The sequence below is a fragment of the Sinocyclocheilus rhinocerous genome, unplaced genomic scaffold (genome assembly GCF_001515625.1).
Source record: "Sinocyclocheilus rhinocerous isolate Xijiao unplaced genomic scaffold, SAMN03320098_v1.1 scaffold677, whole genome shotgun sequence".
NCBI lineage: Eukaryota > Metazoa > Chordata > Actinopteri > Cypriniformes > Cyprinidae > Sinocyclocheilus > Sinocyclocheilus rhinocerous.
Window position 1 is genome coordinate 224,964 of NW_015633185.1, and position 20,535 is coordinate 245,498.

General features: G+C 36.9%; 2 protein-coding genes across 3 annotated transcripts in view; both read left to right on the forward strand.

Moving 5' to 3' along the window:
* Nucleotides 1–3,886, forward strand: part of LOC107743495 (poly(A) polymerase gamma-like) — a 15,705-nt gene extending 11,819 nt beyond the window's left edge. The window contains exons 19-24 of the mRNA XM_016556720.1: nucleotides 2,021–2,133; nucleotides 2,692–2,894; nucleotides 3,041–3,121; nucleotides 3,257–3,316; nucleotides 3,393–3,508; nucleotides 3,595–3,886. Coding sequence (XP_016412206.1) covers nucleotides 2,021–2,133; nucleotides 2,692–2,894; nucleotides 3,041–3,121; nucleotides 3,257–3,316; nucleotides 3,393–3,491 — 556 coding nt within the window. The 3' untranslated portion in view covers nucleotides 3,492–3,508; nucleotides 3,595–3,886. The remainder of the gene's footprint in view (nucleotides 1–2,020; nucleotides 2,134–2,691; nucleotides 2,895–3,040; nucleotides 3,122–3,256; nucleotides 3,317–3,392; nucleotides 3,509–3,594) is intronic.
* Nucleotides 3,887–8,735: 4,849 nt separating this feature from the next.
* Nucleotides 8,736–20,459, forward strand: LOC107743496 (proto-oncogene c-Rel-like). 2 transcript variants are annotated; one of them, XM_016556722.1, is made up of 10 exons: nucleotides 8,736–8,841; nucleotides 9,546–9,581; nucleotides 10,369–10,508; nucleotides 10,616–10,764; nucleotides 11,290–11,381; nucleotides 16,227–16,367; nucleotides 17,790–17,894; nucleotides 18,169–18,384; nucleotides 18,742–18,885; nucleotides 18,992–20,459. In XM_016556722.1, the coding sequence occupies exons 1-10, from the start codon at nucleotides 8,835–8,837 to the stop codon at nucleotides 19,777–19,779; spliced, it is 1,818 nt and encodes a 605-aa protein (XP_016412208.1). In that variant the 5' UTR covers nucleotides 8,736–8,834; the 3' UTR covers nucleotides 19,780–20,459. The 2 variants fall into 2 exon arrangements, with proteins under 2 accessions (XP_016412208.1, XP_016412207.1); XM_016556721.1 differs by lacking the exon at nucleotides 8,736–8,841 and having other exon boundaries at nucleotides 8,890–9,581.
* The last annotated feature ends 76 nt before the right edge of the window (nucleotides 20,460–20,535 follow it).

Sequence of the window (20,535 nt, forward strand, 5' to 3'; positions counted from 1 at the left end):
GAGAATCGTTGTCGATGATTTTCATAATCGATAATAATCGATTTTATTGATTAGTTGTTGCAGCCCTACACTGCACAGACAAACGCCAACAAACACCAACAACCAAGTTGGATTTAAAATTTTATGAAAAATAACTGTCATGTTCACACTGCCCCAACAGACACTGACAAACTTCGAGTCAAGTAAGTCTGACTGGGGGGGGGGGATGTATAATCCTGTAACCACAATCAAAACTTTACTGTTATTAATGTCTTTGCGTGTCATTGTTCGCCTGAAAAGACGGTGAATAAAATGAAAGAGGCTGTGGGTGAAGCCGTGATTGCTGCTATGGGGAAGACAGGGCGCCTACTAGAATTTATGCAGAGAACTGCAGTGGGAAGATTTACAAAGGTTTCAAAATTTTGCTCGGGTGGTCCTTAATCAGTTTCGGTTTGCCATTTTTTTGATAATTTGCTAAGCACGCCAAGCACCTATTTGCAGTCTTGCCTCATTGTCCTAGCAACGGTTCGTGGCCAGGTCAGTTTACGTCAGAGTTTGTTGGAAAATCATATCACACTGCTCGGACATTTCACGGCCCAACAAACGCCGTTTGAACATGTTCAGTTGGGTTAAAACAAACTTGTACCAGTACATTTCTACCATTGTACTGGATTTCTATTGTATTGCCATCCTGCTATAATAAACATGAGGCTAATGTTTTGTTTGGTCTAAAATTTCGATTTTAGCAGTATGCTCAGTGTTTCAGCTTTGCTTTCTAAATTACCTTTAATCAAGATTTTATAATACCCATACTTATTTTGGGACAATGGAACAGTACAACAGTGAATGAGTGCTCAGCCAGTGTGAGTTTTCCAACAGCGGATGCTGATATCAAATGGCCTGTATATACAGACTACTCAATTGACCTATAGATCTTAAAAATCGTATAAATTTGCACGCTTTTTTTCAACAGGAATGAATTTGTTTCCATGTGGTTTATTGGAATCAGCTTCAAAAAACTGGATAATTCTGACTGTGTGAATATTGACTTGACCTACGACATCCAGTCCTTCACAGATACTGGTAAGCTGCTCCGCTTCTATTGTTTTCCACCATGCTCATGTCCTGTGGATATAGTTGTGGAAACTTGGGGTCTTTTAATGTCTAAAAGTGGTGTTTCATTGTAGTTTACAGGCAGGCAAGCAATATCAATATGCTTAAGGATGGCATGACTATTGAGGCCACACATGTGAAGAAGAAACAGTTGCATCATTACCTGCCTCCTGAACTTGTGCAGAGGAAGAAGAAGGTAAAAAAAAAAAAAAAGTCTGTTTATAGTGTCTCTAAAAAAGCTAAACTATATCCTAACTGTATCCTATCTATCTTTTGGGCAGAGTTTGGGAGAAATAAACCGGAGCTCAAATGGTGGCGGGTCAAAGCGCTGCTCTCTGGATGGCAGTCAGCTTGACAGCTCCAGGGACACGGATATCGGCACCCCGTTCAGCTCTCCTACACTAGTCAGCAAACCATGCCAGCCAGTCTCCTCACCTGAAGACAGGTAGTGTCACTGATCAGGACAAAATCTTTGTGATTTAGTTAGTTCAGACCAAATGATTCTCAGGAATTTCTGAAAGATTGCAGAATTTTATGCCACCTGACTCAAATACCTCTCCAAGGGACTGAAATGCCATTTTCAGTTTATGGTATCACTGTTGACTGCCAGCAAGCCTTTACAAGTTCTAGGGGTTGGAACAGAAAACAAGACTTATTACTCTATTCTTGGATATTAGTAGAGCTATTACTCTACTCTTGCTTCAGTGCGGAAATTATAAATGTCACAAACTGCATGTTTTTTTGTGGTCAAGCTAATTTTATGGCATCATTTTCAAACACAAGAAATGTTTAAATATGAGTTAGTTGTAATGTCAAAATGCTGTTACTTAAAATTACTTACAATTACTTAAATCACTGGCAGTGTCTTATAGCAATGTTTTAATTTGTTTCTGTGTGAACTTTTCTTCATTTCCCTTTTTTTTGTCAGTAGTATCACCCCACCAAACCATCCAGTCCTTGTATTCATAGACAGCCCAACAGCATCAGAAGTTTCTCCTCCAAAACCAGAACAGGGAATGTCCATTCCAGTCATCGGATCCAGTAAGTGCTATCATGGACTTACTTGTTCCTGTTTTTCTATTGGGGAAACACACACTTTTTTTTTTTTTGCATTCATTCTGATTCCACTCATCTAGTTCTTTTTATTTATTTTTTTTTTTTTTTTTTTTTTTGTGGTCAAGCTAATTTTATGGCATCATTTTCAAACACAAGAAATGTTTAAATATGAGTTAGTTGTAATGTCAAAATGCTGTTACTTAAAATTACTTACAATTACTTAAATCACTGGTAGTGTCTTATAGCAATGTTTTAATTTGTTTCTGTGTGAACTTTTCTTCATTTCCCTTTTTTTTTGTCAGTAGTATCACCCCACCAAACCATCCAGTCCTTGTATTCATAGACAGCCCAACAGCATCAGAAGTTTCTCCTCCAAAACCAGAACAGGGAATGTCCATTCCAGTCATCGGATCCAGTAAGTGCTATCATGGACTTACTTGTTCCTGTTTTTCTATTGGGGAAACACACACTTTTTTTTTTTTTGCATTCATTCTGATTCCACTCATCTAGTTCTTTTTATTTATTTTTTTTTTTTTTTTTCAGTGCCCATCACCACTCCAGTTGCCAAGCCCCCAGCACCTCCCGCTGGCAACACCATTCCTACAGTGGTGGGCCGTAGTGTGATACCACGTATTACCTCTTCCTCCCCTAGCCCCACTGAACTGCCCAACAGTGTCAATGGAGCACCAAAGAGACCTCACTCTCCATCTCAGGAGGATCCACCTAAGAGGCACAAAGATACAGAGGTGCTAAGCTCTTTATAAAATACACAAGTCAAGAAATCCATTACAGTTGATCAACCTTTCTGTGGATCACTAATATAAAAATATTTAATCCAGTCTAAAAACTTTAAGCATGTCTTAATATGTAAATGAATTCTCTTTTGCTTCAGGTGTTTTCTGATGACTCTGCGTTTAAAGAGCCATACCCTCCAAATAGTAATGGCTTGGACTGTGAAGCGAGGCCAGCAGTGGTGAGGGTTTTGTTTATTGCATTACTCTCAGGTGTTGACCACAGTTGTCTCATGTCACTGAAACTGTTTTCTTGCATAAACACAATAAGACCTCACACAGTGTTAGTGCAAAAACAATTTTGTTTTTTGACATAGGAGGGTCTTTCAGCAACCAAACCTATGCCAATACCAACAATTGATACATCAAGATCACAGGTAATTGACCTGATCATCATAATTTGAAGTCCACATCGGAATTGAAATGATTTTTGACCGTCTTTTGTGTTTTCAGAGACTACCTAGTAAAGAGCTTCCGGATGCATCTTCCCCAATTCCCACAAGCAATCTCCGCGTGATTAAAAATTCAATCAGGCTCACCCTTAACCGATAACAGTGAGCTATCTACAGGTAACATGAATTGTTACTGTTGCTGCCACTCTTGGGTTTGCCCTTTAATCTATTTTTCCCCTCTTCTTGAACATCTGTCTGCACAGGTTGTCCCTTAAAGAGTGGAACCACACTTGTGTAACAGCAGTGCTGCTTTTAAACTGCTACTGATATTTGGCTGGTCTTCCTGCTTGTTACAGAGTTGCAGAGTTCCTGCTTGTAAAGTATTGACCCCCACACACACACACACAGTTTTTTTTTTATGCCTTACTGTGTCAGAATGCTTGCTTAAACCTCTATTTGAGTTTTTGACACAAATTGTACAGTAGATGTAGTTTGTATATCACTTTAAAAATCATTGTTAGTCTTTCTATGCCACCTTAATGTAGTTTTTATTAACAAAAAAAAAAAGTTTAAAAAAAATTGTCCTGTTTGTCACTGTAAATGAGGTTCTTCATTGTTTGTCCGAAGGTTTTCCTTGCAGTCTTTTTGTATTCACTGTATTGGTTCTGGTACAGTTTCTGGGAGGACCTTTTGTGTGGGGTGCGTATGTGTGTGTGTGTGTATAGATGGACCAGCATTAGTAACTAAAAACCATGACTCCATTACCTATCACAGTAAACGCTGCTGCCACTCCATAGTTTTGTTAACAGCTCAGAACAAAAGAACAGTATTAGATCAGAGGTTTGGATTTGTTGGGCCAAAATTTAAAGGCAAGTTTGGTTTTACAGTGAGTTTTCGATTGTTTGCTAAATGATAACAGAGTCAGTGTTGGTTTTTGCGTGTGCATGTGCATGATTGTATTTCCCTGCGTCTAGGGCATCACCCCTGCGCCTCCCATGGAGGTCTGAATGGCAATGTCTCCTGAACTTCAAGAACCGAGACTAAATAATATTTCTGCCCTCTTTCCATGATTTCCCCCCTTATTTTTTTTTTCTCTCTCTCCCCCTCTCTTTCCACAAGCTACTGTCCTACCCTGTTGGGGTGTACAGAGAACAGCCTTAACCGATAACAGTGAGCTATCTACAGGTAACATGAATTGTTACTGTTGCTGCCACTCTTGGGTTTGCCCTTTAATCTATTTTCCCCTCTTCTTGAACATCTGTCTGCACAGGTTGTCCCTTAAAGAGTGGAACCACACTTGTGTAACAGCAGTGCTGCTTTTAAACTGCTACTGATATTTGGCTGGTCTTCCTGCTTATTACAGAGTTGCAGAGTTCCTGCTTGTAAAGTATTGACCCCCACACACACACAGTTTTTTTTTTATGCCTTACTGTGTCAGAATGCTTGCTTAAACATCTATTTGAGCTTTTGAAACAAATTGTACAGTAGATGTAGTTTGTATATAACTTTAAAAATAATTGTTAGTCTTTCTATGCCACCTTAATGTAGTTTTTATTAACAAAAAAAAAAAGTTTAAAAAAAATTGTCCTGTTTGTCACTGTAAATGAGGTTCTTCATTGTTTGTCCGAAGGTTTTCCTTGCAGTCTTTTTGTATTCACTGTATTGGTTCTGGTACAGTTTCTGGGAGGACCTTTTGTGTGGGGTGCGTATGTGTGTGTGTGTGTGTATAGATGGACCAGCATTAGTAACTAAAAACCATGACTCCATTACCTATCACAGTAAACGCTGCTGCCACTCCATAGTTTTGTTAACAGCTCAGAACAAAAGAACAGTATTAGATCAGAGGTTTGGATTTGTTGGGCCAAAATTTAAAGGCAAGTTTGGTTTTACAATGAGTTTTCGATTGTTTGCTAAATGATAACAGAGTCAGTGTTGGTTTTTGCGTGTGCATGTGCATGATTGTATTTCCCTGCGTCTAGGGCATCACCCCTGCGCCTCCCATGGAGGTCTGAATGGCAATGTCTCCTGAACTTCAAGAACCGAGACTAAATAATATTTCTGCCCTCTTTCCATGATTTCCCCCCTTATTTTTTTTTTCTCTCTCTCCCCCTCTCTTTCCACAAGCTACTGTCCTACCCTGTTGGGGTGTACAGAGAACAGAAACTTACTGTTCATTTTGGGGTTTCTTAACATTTTATTTATTTGTACCATTATCATTTTTTTATATCACAGGTATTGTTGAACTTCTTATTCCTCTAGACATTAGTTTCATCTCCGTTTGAATCTTCCTGTTACCTTTAGGACAATTTAAAAAAAAAATCTACTTGTCATTCTTTTTGTAGGGCAAAAGTTGTATTTGAACGGGTATTTTTGTATGTAATGTAAACTGCCTTCTTTACATTAAGAACATAAAATTCACAAACCCCCTAAGTGGTGCCTGTGGTTTTTGTCTTCTTTTTTTTTTTTTTTCAAAACAGTGGTCTTTGCATTACAAGGAGAAAAACCGGGGCCTTTATATACCTATTCTTTACCAAGTGTAGGCTATCAGATGATAAGTGTCATTGCTTAGCATGACGTCATCGAATATGGGCGACCCCTGTGACGTACATTTTAGTAATAAGGTTGTAAACACGTCGCGTTAACCACTGTCTTCATATAGGTGCTTCAACACCAAGTTCTAAATAACCCTATGGGTACATATCTTTGTAATTAACAATTCAAGTCAAAGCGTAATTTCTCTCTAAGAAGTGTTATCCTCTGTTGTTGGACATAAACTTCCTTGTTCGTGGGATATTCCCACTGCGTACAGGGGATTACCCTAACCAGTAACAGTTGCGTGAACTTCAGCGAATAGCCTACAAGCGGCGTCCATTTTAAAAACCGTTTGAGCGACTGGTCATTCAGTCTTAATAATGCCCACTGTTAAGCTAAACTGTTTTTTCTTTCAAAAGTTGATCATTGGTACTTTAAAGGAATAGTTCACCACACAGTGAACGTTCTGTCGTTATTTCTGATCCTAATGCTGTTCCACAGATTTTCTTTCTAACGTGGACCCACAAAAAGAGATGTTAAGCAAGATGACTGACAGCGGTCACCATTCAATATCGCTGCATCTTTTTTCCATACATTGAAAATGAATGGTGACTGGAGCTGTCATTTTGACTAATGTCTCCTTTCGTGAACGAAATACCAATGCCCACTGTTAAGCTAAACTGTCTTTTCTTTCAAAAGTTGATAATTGGTACTTTAAAGGAATAGTTCACCACACAGTGAACGTTCTGTCGTTATTTCTGATCCTAATGCTGTTCCACAGGCTTTCTTTCTAACGTGGACCCACAAAAAGAGATGTTAAGCAAGATGACTGACAGCGGTCACCATTCAATATCGCTGCATCTTTTTTCCATACATTGAAAATGAATGGTGACTGGAGCTGTCATTTTGACTAATGTCTCCTTTCGTGAACGAAATACACGATGAGTTGGAACAACATAAGGCGATAGTATTTTCATTCTTTGATGAACCGCCCCTTTAAGTCTGTATTATAAGAGGAAATTTCTATAATCAATTAAATAAACAGGAGAACATAAAGAGTGAAAAAAATCCCAGCAAGTTTCTGACTTACTGAAGTGAAACTTTTTGTAAGAAATTAAATTTTTCGTGGGATTTCAAAATCTCAAAACGTATTAGTTGAAATGGAAAGTAAAGTAAATACATTAATTATTACAAGCACCTTGACGTTTCTCGTTTTCTTTCTGCCTAATTTGAATTTTACGTCGCCCTATGCACGTCGTTTGATTGGCTGTGCGTACGCTGAAGGATATGGCAAGCCTTATTAACATATATTTAAATAGTATCTATTTTTATTTCTAGTACTTATTTTGGTATTTAATATGTAATCCAGTAGTGACTGCTATCTGTTCAGTTAGATGCTATGTAAGGAATAATTGACGACGGGTCACTAACATAAAGTGGGTGAGAGAGAGGAAGATAGAGACATATTAGACATTAAATAATAGACATCTCAAATTTAAGTTATGCTAAAGACTATATGCAAATCTGAGTAACATATTACCAGCATCCCAGTCATTTAATTCTGCCGGTAGATACCTAAACCTAAATTATGATATTGCTTGCTTTGTGGAGGGATTACCACCTTGGGTGTGTATTATTTTTCATAATAATTCAACAACACTGAATCAATTATTCTGCTTATATTACAGTTATCACAGCTCAAAATGTCGATTTATTTCAAGACATATTTCAGGTTTTTGTCTCTAAAACGCTCTTGTGTGTATGACATTTTTTACACATCCCATCTCAAGCCTCTGTTGCAAATTTTTTGAGCTTCCATACTTATTGCTTACTATTATTATTTACTAAACTAGTTTTGTGTGCGTGTGCATGAAATTTGCCATTGGGAAAATCATCACATTTTTTCTTGGGAGTAATATCATCTATGAAATATATAAATTAGGTGTAGGTATCTACTGGCAGAATTAAATGCCTGGAACGCTGCTACCATGTTGGCTAATCAGTTTTCCGTATAGTCTTTGGCATAAATTAAATCTGTAATGTCTAATATATCTCTATCTTTCTTTCTTGCACTAATATGGTTTTATATTATTGGCAAACACCTTATTTTAATGAATGAAAATTTATGCAAGAAAAATTTTAACAATCGCATATGTATTGCAAGACTGAAAGTGGTAATTAGGCTCCACAAAATGTTATCAACACAGAAAGCACAACAAAACAAAAAACTTTTTTTTTTAACTTTTTATTTTTGATGTTATGGTTTCTGTTTGTTTCTTAGTTACTAGTAACTATCCACCTATCTGTATTGGTATTACTAGTGTTTTTTAAGATAGTACTAAAGTCTATCCCACTTGTTTCTACTAACATTTTTTCACTAGTTGCAATTTCTTTTTTTACTTTTTATAAGTAATGACTAATTAGAATGGCTACTTTATAGTTCAATTAAAAATCTTAGTAGTTACTAGCTAGTAACAAATGGTATAAACACTAGTGGCTAATTTAATTAGAACTAAGAAAACTGGACAAGAACTATATGAAAAGTTACAACAAAAGAACAAGTACTTGCACCTAATGCATAGCTGTTAGTAAAACTGCAGTTAGTATCAGCAGCAATTTAAATGCATATAATTCATGAAAGACAAAAATGTGAAAGTAAATAGTTACTAGCCACTATTGAAATAGTGAGCAGTAGCAAATGAGAAAAGAAAATACTAGTATCTAATAAGATATTTATTAGCGAAACTGGAAAAGTCACTATTGTGTTGTGATTTATTGCTAGTACATTAAGAATAACTGTTAAAACGGCTTGCCACAGAGGGGCGTGACGTGGTATGTGGGCGGGCATATTGTATATAGTGGGGGAATTCCCAGTCAGTAGGCCTACTCTTCTGTGTTGAAGTGTTACTGTATATCTGTTCAGCACATTAGAGCTCGGACGTAAAACCTAAGACAAGGGTGTTCGCATAACATGGATGGTGAGTATCAGTATTTATTAAATTAATCAAATGTCTTTTTCTTTTCCCTTTCTTGCTCTTTGCTGTCTTAAATTATGCGTACAATTCAAGTCTGTGTAATAGATATTCGATTCAGAACATCACCGTTGTTTTGAGTTGTTTAGATAGCCATTTCAAGATACTTAATCTACCAACTCATAATTTTTATTATGTAGAATCCCTCTCAACAACAATGATTTTTTATGCTATTTTCCGTTTTCTTGGGTTTGTAAAACTTGATCAATGTAATCTGTAATCTTACAATATAACCTGTTCTACATTGTTCTCAAATCTGATTCTGTTTAAGAAAAACTATACAGGTTCGTAGTTTTATATATTACAGGAAATAACAAGCAGAGTTGTCTTTGTGGAAGTGTACAATCACAGAAATCACTTGCGAAAAGCAATATGATTCGCATTACCTGAAAACAAATTTCTAAAGTTAAAACTTCGAAACTGACGATAGGTCTTATGTAAACTAAACAAATGTCAGTACATGAATACATGAGGGACCAAGTAACACCAGGAAATAAAAATGAGGAACTTAAAAAAAAAAAAAAACAGTTTAAGCTTCAGCTCTCTTATTCTCATCTGCACGTTTGTCCATTCTTGTACAATATCAAATGGATTACAATATATTTAGCTGATTGTAATCTATGTTCTTCTATCCATGCTTTCCTGTACAGTGCATTCCCTATCAATGCACAGGGACCCCAATCTAAGTAAGTACATCTTCATCTGTGCCAAGTGTGAAACGCATTCTGTCGTTACTAATGTTAGTAACATGTTTTGAGTCAAGTTTAGGGTGGATCATAAACTTTGCCTAATTACTCATGAAGTATGTTTAAACGTCACCCAGTTGCCCTTGTAAAAAAAAAAAAAATTGTTCAGATTTCCTTACCTTACTTCCTCTTTTATTTGATAAAGATATAACTTCCTGTAAGTGACAAATCTCTTGAGCAGACAGTAGTGAGTGACATCTGTACCCTTCACTAAATCATACATTAGATCTATTTCATGCATTATAACCATAGATTTAATAGCTTCCCCAGCTTATTTTATGACATTTCACATTGTAAGAATGCATAGGCAAATAGATCTCGCATGTTCTTGTCAATGTCAGAAGCAAGTGTGTTAAAAACAACCAAATATATTGCATGGTAAATGCAGCTGTTTGTGCAGGTGTTTGAAGAACGTATGATATGCTTAGTTTAATGGCACCTGGATGAGCTGGTAAAGGTCTGTGCTGACAGGTGCAGAGAGTGGGAAATTATTTACCAGCAGGCTGGGTTGTTTGTGGTCAGGTTATGGTCAGGTTCTGTGAAAGACACAAGATGTTGTTTCTGCAGGTGTTTCAAGCCCATTATCTTATTCTTATGCATCTTCAGTGTTGGCATTTTAATAAGTTATAAGACTCATTTAAGTTTTTGAAATGTTTTTGAATCGTTTGAATATTTAAATGAATGAAATTCACATCTCTGACTGACGTCATTTTGCCGGTCTGTGCAGTGGGAGAGCCCTGTGCTCAGATCTTCGAGCAGCCAAAACAGAGAGGCATGCGCTTCAGATATAAATGTGAGGGTCGTTCAGCAGGCAGCATACCTGGAGAAAGAAGCTCAGACAATAACAGAACCTACCCAAGCATTCAGGTACCTGCTTCTAAAGTCTTATACCACTAAAGAAAGAACTGACTGTATAATTAGACTTTAAGGAAAATGTTACTTACTAAGTGATTCTATATATCTCTCCCTATTAGATTCTAAATGTTACCAGGAAAGGAAAAGTACGTGTTACCCTGGTAACCAAAAGCGACCCATATAAACCGCATCCCCATGACCTGGTGGGTAAGGACTGCAAGGATGGTTATTACGAGGTAGAGTTTGGACCTGAACGAAGAGTCATCGCGTAAGTTGGTGCTTTTAATGTTAAAATGTCAAAATAATTTTTATGTCACATGAATACAGAAGTTTAATAACCTTTGATTGCAGATATATTATCTGCATATTTTGCTCTAATCTCATTTGGTCCTGTTACCATTTTTCTTCTAATGAAATGAAACATCTCTGTGCCCCACATCAAAGCCATTCCAATGTGCTTTCCGTATTACTCCAGCCCACACACTACCACAGTTCTCTTCCGAAGGGCTGTCCATTCTTCTTCTTTTTATTTTTATTTTTTTAAGAAGCATGTTGTGTCAGAGTAAAAAGCCATGCAGGGGATTCCCCCGATATGCAAAATGAGAGCCTTAGAGCTCCAGCCTGCCCTCAATTTTAAACAGTATGTCAATACGATTAGTTTTAACCTCACTCTTCCTGTTAGCTTTATTCGTTGGGATCAGTTTTCAAGATGGACAATACATAGAACTAAACAGATCTGGCCGCTCAAAATCAGACTACACAGTTTAAAAGATTGTTTCTTTGTTTTTCTCAGTTTTCAGAACCTGGGTATCCAGTGTGTGCGAAGACGAGAAGTGAGAGATGCCATAATGCAGAGGATTGCGCGAAGAATCAACCCCTTCAATGGTGAGAACCAACTGCACTTTTTTCTCCAGGCCCAAATAGAATCTGCATACACAGAAAAGTCCACAAATTGAATCCGAATTGGGGTGAAATTATTCAAAAATGTCCACACTTGCCCCAACTAATTTGTTTATACACACTAATGTGTATATTTACATTTATTCATTTAGTAGATGCTTTTATCCAAAGTGTCTTGCAAATTAGTTATATATCACAGATTTATCAGATTTATCCTCAAATTTAACACGAAAACATCTGCAAATTCCATCTGGGCCTTCTAATCACCTCTCTTACCTCTTATCATTATTACTGACCCAGTTTCTTTCACTTTTACTCTCATTATCAGAAATTCTGTATTTAGATGATGGCCGACAACATCGTGCATCATTAAAAACACATTTTAATGCTTACAAATTTCTCTCTTTCCTGTCTTCAGTACTGTATGACAGAAACTGTCATCTGACAATGCAGTTAAAAATCACTTCTCTTTATTTAGTGAAGACAACTGGCTGCGGTATTGAGTGGCATATGATCAGGGGGAATTTATTCAGAGAGGGAGGAATGTCAAGAGGAACTGTAAACTATACTTTTTTGTGTAACTGATAACTTTGGCTTATTCTGCTTGGAATTTGCAAACAGCCAAATACTTCAGGACTTCAATGCAAACTATTGTGTGGGTGGAATTTACAACACATTTTTAAAGCAGCTTCTCTAGGTAATTTAAGTTTCAGATTGTCTTTTGCCACCACCAGCAATGTTTGATTAATAAGTGATCAATAAGTCTGACTAGTTGACCTACAGAGTAACTTTTGGAAATGAGACTTTAATATTGAGGATATTCTTTATAGTTTTCTATATGAAGTGATTCAACAACAATCATCATGTAGTGTCATACCACTGTCTAGTCAAATGATATTTGAGAAATTATGAAAGTGTTGCAACAGGTCTTTACACAATATGGTTAGTGAACATAGGGAATGTTAGACTGTGAACTTGACTCTTTGTTTGCTTCCTTTTGCTTGTTCTGCTGCTCTCTGTGGTGACGGACTGTTTGAGGGACTGCTCTCGCTTCTGCTGTGATAACCAAATAAAGATCTCTCTGTTTGGCTGCGTAACACTCACAATCCCTTGAAATTAGGTAGATTAGTCATGGTGGCAATTGTTGTGAGATTAGTTTTGATATTACTTTTGAAGTTTGGTCATGTGTTGAAGGGTTGACCTGCCAGAGATTACCTCATTTGCACTGACGTTATCCCACAATGATTGCATTGATGACACATGCATATACAGTGTATACTATCATTCATTTCATTTATTGACTAGGTAATAGCTAGGAGGTATTCGTTTTGTGGTTAGGGCTGTCGGAGACATGAAAGTATAGCTGAGGATTAAATGTCATACCAATAATTGTGATTAATGATGTAATTGTTTCATGTTCTGCTTAATACTCCTACAATGAAAGTTACTTTGAAAGAGTTTTCACTCCGACATTGCTAGTACATTTTGCAAACAGAGAAACCGCAAGTAGCACATTGAATTAAACATGAAATTTAGTAGAAAGACTGAAATAGTATTTTTTTGTAAAGCATATTCCAATAATCATTGTTTTTATTACAACCTCGAAAAATCTTTTTTCTTTTTTTACAGTGTACACATTAAGAAATCATTTATTCAGTTTGGACTTGAAATCATTCTCTAAAATATAGTATTACCTTTCATTCTTTTTAATGTGAATAATAATATATTACATATTAAAATATTTACAAATGAAATAAAAGAAAATATTATATTTAAATGTATATTTATCATATGTATATATATATATATATACAGTATATATATATAATTATACATAAATAAAAATATTTCTCATTTGGGTCCACCTTCCATTTATACTTCACCATTTATATCTAGCCAATATAACATAGCCTAATATTAGAATATTTTGCAAGTAACACATTTGTTTTAGTAATTACTTTAGTGTCTGCTAAATAATTAAATGTAAATGTAATTTTGTCATTTTCATGCATCAGTGTGGTCCAAACTGTAACATCCAAAAATATTTGCCATTGCATAAATATTAACATTGAGTGAATCCAGAGCACTACATGTTCGCATTAAAACCTGAGGGTTTGAGGGTTCAAATTACGCATTACTGCACATCAAAATGTGCATTTCATGACATTCCTACATTTGATTACAATTCCCTTATTTGGTTGGTAATATGTGACTGTGCACGATAACTCACAATTATTCGAAATCACAACTAGTTTATTTAGTAGGCATACGTGCCATGTTGCAAAAAAGTATGTAACTGTAAAAATGTGTGGTGTCAGTGGGGTTGCCCATAGTTGGATTTGCCGTGATGGGTGCTGAGTGGGTGTTGAGCACAGTATGGTGTTAAGTGTCACAGATGGTGAGTTCAGGTGACGAGAGATGAGTGTCAGGCTTGGGAATAGTGGTATGCCCACAGAATGGAGAATCTTTACCTGCCTGCCCCCATTTCTCTCTACAACTCGAACCCTCTGCTTCACCTTCCACCAGCCCACGCTAACCTAATTCATCACCCACCTGCAACTCCTGTCCACTCGTTCCTCTTGCTCTCTGACTTCACTAAATGCAGAACTAGAGGCGCACATATACGCAAATAAACGCGACCACACCGTGGCTCGCAGTTGCCTTTCTCACACTCCACCTCTCGCTATCTTCCACACCCACTCATCTCCTCCCACCTTATCTCTGTTCCTCTGTTCCTTCTTGTCTGTTTTACATCTGTCTGCTGTGCTCCTCGCTGCTCAGCTTCTGTCTCCATCCTTCTTTCCCATTTCTGGGCTTGTGGTCTGGACAGAGGTGTCTCTTCACGTCAGGAGGCCGCCCCCTTTGCTGCAGAGTCGTCAGTGATACTGTCACTCGAGCTGTTCCTAACCCACTGCGATATTTCCACCTGCTGTGACCACAGAGTGCTCAAAGCTCGTCACGGCTGTGGGCAGGATAGCCGTGGGGTGAGAAGAGACAGACTCCTGAGGGTTAGAGTGGGTGGAGATATGCACACTGCGAAATGTCTGCACGAGCACCCCTGTGGGTGGTTGTGTGCTTGTAGGCTGATGTGTCAGTGGCATTTCTGGTGATGCTGCTGGGTAGAATCTGCAAGAGCACTACATGCTGCTTGCTTTTCTGACTTGGACAACGTTTACGCTTTGTATTAATGCTGCCTTCAAATGCACCTTGTTCGGGCATTCATTATTACGACATGTCATGAGTTCAAGTCCAAAATATAACATGGAAGCAGGTTAAACCAAACAAAAAAAAGAATTATATTGTAAAAAATAAACCCAAATAACTACATCTGAATTCAAAACATTCCTTTATATCACTTATTTATACATGGTATCACAACTAAATTTGAAGTCAACCATGCACAATGGCTTAGATTGTCAAGTATTGTTTAGTCTAAAAATTTACCAGTCGATCGCGATCGACGGGTTGGCGACCACTGAATTAAACAAACTAAATAAAACATAAAAAACAAAATAGAATAAAAAAAACTCAATACATATTGTAAAACAAAGAACGTCAAGCCTAATGTCTCGAGTATAGAATATATGTTGGAGCATTAAAGTTTAGACATTTCAACCATTTATCAAATGTATTCATATACCTCCACAAACAAAACCTTACAGCTTTAAAGTATATACATATACATACGTAAGTATCCACACGTATAATCACACACTCCTAACCAAATTCAAAATTACGATATATAATTTATATATCTAGAATTTTGAATTATAAATATGTATATATGTATATATAAACGTATATATTTTGCATGAATTACCAACATTACAATAGTTTACTGTAAAAAGTACAAAAAATTACTATATCAAAGTAAAATATACATTTCATTAAATTATCAAACAAAAGGCAATGCAAAACAGCACAATACTTAAATAAAGAAAGAAATTCATTTTAAAATAATATATTGTTTATTTTTTGCATTACAGTACTTATTTATTTATATTTTTCAGAACTGGGGTGAGCATGCTTTTTATCATGAAAGAATTATCATGTTAAAAACTTATCACAAGTTGTGTCACAAATGTGTCAGCTAGTTTTAAAGGGGTCATATGATGCTGCTAAAAAGAACATTATTTTGTGTATTTGGTGTAATGAAATGTGTTTATGCGGTTTAAAGTTAAAAAAACGCATTATTTTCCACATACTTCACACACTCCTAACCAAATTCAAAATTACGATATATAATTTATATATCTAGAATTTTGAATTATAAATATGTATATATAAACGTATATATTTTGCATGAATTACCAACATTACAATAGTTTACTGTAAAAAGTACAAAAAATTACTATATCAAAGTAAAATATACATTTCATTAAATTATCAAACAAAAGGCAATGCAAAACAGCACAATACTTAAATAAAGAAAGAAATTCATTTTAAAATAATATATTGTTTATTTTTTGCATTACAGTACTTATTTATTTATATTTTTCAGAACTGGGGTGAGCATGCTTTTTATCATGAAAGAATTATCATGTTAAAAACTTATCACAAGTTGTGTCACAAATGTGTCAGCTAGTTTTAAAGGGGTCATATGATGCTGCTAAAAAGAACATTATTTTGTGTATTTGGTGTAAACCTGGTTTTCATTCTCGTGCCCGTTTCATTTTCTTCTCCCTCTTCCGCTTTCCTCTTCATTCACCTCATTCACATGACACTAAATATCTCCTGCTCTGTTTTGACACACAAATTACATCTAGGATTAATGTGTTGATATGTTTTTTGTACACACTGCAACATTGAACATATGTTTTGTGTCCACAGTTCCCCGGGAAAAGCTGCTACAGACTGAGGAGTATGATCTGAATGTGGTGCGTCTTTGCTTCCAAATTTTTCTGCAAGATGAGACCGGGATGTACAACACCACGCTGCCTCCCATCGTCTCCAACCCCATCTATGACAACAGTGAGTTGAAGAACCCAGCATTAAATGTGAAGTGTGTCATTACTGCATGGCAACAAATGGAATTGAAAACTGTTTGTTTGGCAACATAACAACACTGATTCAGCCAGTGACTTGTATTTAGTTTATTTAGCTCTTTGGTGAGTGGCAGAACTGGGTTGTTTTTGCTGCTGCTAGTCGTACAGAATTACACTTCACTGGGGATGGTAGGGCTAATCTTGAAATAGAATACAATATTTATTATTTATATTTTTTATTATGGTGCCTGCCTTTTTAGTTTTGCCTTTAGTTTGTTGATATAACTAAAATAAAAATGATTACAGTATTTTTTTTTATTGTAATATAATGATTTTTATACGTATAAAAATAAGTAATGAGAATTTTTAGTCATTTCACTCCATTACATAATCAAATTTAACATTTATTAGTAGCTAAAACATTTTGTGGAGTTTTATATAATTTTCAATTATAAAACTTGTTAAATGATATGTTTTCTGTCATGTTCTATAATTTATAATCAATGTAAATTAGCAAAAATGAGTCTTGAGTCTGTAGTTTGAAATTTAGGATTATTTAATGGTCATAATTACCGGTATAATTATCGTTATTGGTTTTCAATATCTGCCATATTTGATAGCATTTAATTTTAGATAGAGAAGAACGTGATACCCTTCAGAGCACAACAGTTTGGCAGCCCCTTTGACTTACTTATTGTGTGGCATTAAACATGATGCAAGTCACTGTTTCCACAGAGCATGAAGCTGTGTATGCATCGCTTAGGTGACAGTTCTGTAAGTGACCACATCCCACACTACAGGAAATGAGCATGGTCCATTTCAACACTTCCTCACGTGATGGTGGTGTACTGCTAGATGCAGAACAGCAGTTCTTGCAGAGTGTTTTTGTGTGGTTTTGTGATGCTAAATAAGTTAGCGGATTAAAAAATAAATTTAAAAAAAAAGCTCAGGCCATGACTTGGTTAAACCCTTTCGTCTGCTTGTAGAGGCTGATTCTCAAGCCTTTCATGTCGTTTTCATGACAATGCAGTCAAATTTTGCAGTAAAACAAAACATGTAAATGCTCAAAACAAGCATACGTAGGTACGTTTGACCTGAAATCTTTGATATATTTACAGCCAGTGTTAATATGACAAGCCGTTCTTTGCCATCACAGAAATCAGTCTTGTACAACCCAGAAAAGAGGAAGTAATAAACCACCCCACCCTTACTCTCTAAATCGTGACAGGTTTGGCTGCTTTTTAGTCTCAGGACATAATGTTTGCAAGTGTGGCTGTGCCTGCAGATACTCTGATAAAGTCAAAGAATGTGAAAAATGATTTCCTACTGCTCATAGCAGTGCATGTCTGTGTTTCAAGTTTGTTAAGATTTTCTCATCTTCAATCTCAATGGCCTGTGCTTGTTTCAGGGGCCCCGAATACAGCCGAATTGCGAATCTGCCGGGTGAACAAGAACAGTGGCAGTGTAAAGGGAGGTGATGAGATTTTCCTCCTCTGCGATAAAGTGCAGAAAGGTATGGGAACATTTTAATTATTTGAAAAAAATATTCAAAGTGTTATCAATTTCAGCCATTTTGCTAACTTAAAGAAAATTAAAAGCTGAAATAGAGATCTGAAATTCATGTAGGTATTTATTAAGTTATTTATTCAGTCAACCAATCTCATATGTTCTTTTCTTTTATTCATCATCCATTCATTTTATTTTATGGAAAATTATCTATCCATCTTCCATTGCTAGTTTTTTTATGCCATTCTTTTATTTAATACCATCACATCACCTTACTCTAGATGACATTGAGGTGAGGTTCTTCACTCAGACCTGGGAGGCCAAAGGCTTATTCTCTCAGGCAGACGTACACAGGCAAGTGGCCATAGTGTTCAAGACACCCGCCTACTGTGACACCACCATCACAGCCCCTGTCACAGTGCGCATGCAGCTGCGCCGGCCCACGGACCAGGAGGTCAGTGAGCCCATGGAGTTCCGCTATCTCCCCGATGACAAAGGTAAAAGATCATCCTGTAGTTTTCTGATACCCACATCGTGGATTGTTTGGTTTTGGCCCATGCCTTCACTGTTCATTGTTGTTGCAAATGGGTCAATGACAAATAAGAGTATCCACAATAAAATATTTTTAAAATTTTTGATTTTGATAGTCAACATGAGCATCATGCATAATTTTTTTTTTTTTTTTTTTTTTTTCGATCCCTTGCTCTCTTTATATATAGGGAATTTTTAATGTTTTAATTGTAAAGTTGATCTGATCAAACAAGAATTGACTCTCCCAAAATCTGCACACATCAACATTGATTTATGGAACTGCAACCAGTGTGTAAATTATTCAGTGTCGTTCTGGGAAGCAGATCCATATCGCTGTCAAGAGAAGAAACGTAAAATTGAAAGCCAGATGAAATCCTTCTCTGGCTTCTCCCAAGGAGCCATGAGCTTCATGAACAGACCAAAAGCAGTGCCTTCACCTAGCATGATAAATCAGAGAATCAAACTCGGTAAGATGCACGGCACTTTTCATGTAACCCAAACTAAATACCAATATATCAAAATTTTCTTTATGTAAACAGTATTCTTATATAACCCAGCGTATTCTTTTTACAGAGCAACAAAATTATTATAGTCCATCCAATCATGGGGTGATGCACCAAAATCCGACAGGCTATTATAACAAAGCCCCTCCGTCCTGCTCCATGATGCCACCCCTAACAGAACCTCCACCGTCAGGGACACTCAGTCAAGCATGGCCCAGTCCAGTCGCCAACACCACCAGAGCCAGTAATGGAGTGTGCCTACAGCAGGTGAACCCAAGTCCCAGCATGCCCACCACAGGGGAAAGTGGAAACAGCCTTCCTCTGCTGACCGCTACGGATCTGGAGATTCTTCAACCCAATGGCCCAACCAGCAGCCAGCTTCGACAGGACCAGCTGAACCAGCAAAACCAGCAGGTCCAGCAATCCCAACAGCCACCTCAAAGGCAAGGCGTAGACGGAGCCCATAATTGGTATAACTATGGCCACCAACAGCCTCAAAGCACACAGAATGGGGCAACAGGCACCGGTGGGTCAATGGGAACTGGCTACTTGTATACAGGCAACATAGATGATGATTTATTTCAAAACCTGATGGGCAATCATGCTCCAGGCCTACCACTGAAACAGGAAACTCAAGGGCCGAGCAATATGGCTGTGCTGGGGCCCAGCTCGGACTGTGGGCAGTCCTTCACCGCGCTCCTGAACTCCACCACCACCAATGGAAGTACCGCAGAGACCATGAGACAAATGGAAGCTGGTGGGCCCAATCAGAGGGTCTCGCATATTCCGTACCCTGCCAGCAGCATGGGGCAGGAGAGCCATCTTGATTCTTTTGCCTGGTCATTCTTCCCCGAATAGAGTCGAATTCCATAAGTGTTCAAGATGTTCATGATTTTGTTCTTTAAATATAGGCTCTGATTTATGTTCACTTAATGTATTTCCTGAAAATCAGGAGGGTTTGTTGTCCTGGAAATACTGTACGTTGCTGCAGCCAATTAGGTAAAGCAGTGAGATTTTATGAAACGTCTATGTACATAACAGTCTGATGGTCATATTGGAGTAGTTTGGGACCATTTGTCCACAAACGCTCAATTATGGCAGGGTAATCGTGTTCCTTAACGTGGGAACTAGCAGGGAATTGTCCCTGGGTAATGGCTATGTCATTTTAAACATGCTTCTTATCCAAGGTTCTCAAACGTGCTGTTCATAAAAGGGTTTTTATTGGTAACTCGAAAGTGATATTAAGGCTTTAGAAAACTAAGACCAATGTCTCATTCTATTTTTACTTTATTTAGCATACACATGCTAATTGTGGAGTTTGCTTTTATATTGCATTTTCTGTGGGTGAGTTTTTGTATTTTTATCAAATTAAAGTTTATACTACTGAACATGGATTTTGTGATTTCATGTATGTAAATGTTTGCTACATATGTGGAGGTGGCCAATGTTTGTTTTCATTCATACTGGTAATTTGAATGCATCATCTGTTTCTGTTTCACATTCCAAAGTTCAGGTAAATAAAAGATTAAACTCTCTAATTTGGTGTACAAATGTCTTTTCAAATAACATTCAGTTATAAGAAAGAAGAGGAGCCTTTGGATGTGAACGTGTCTG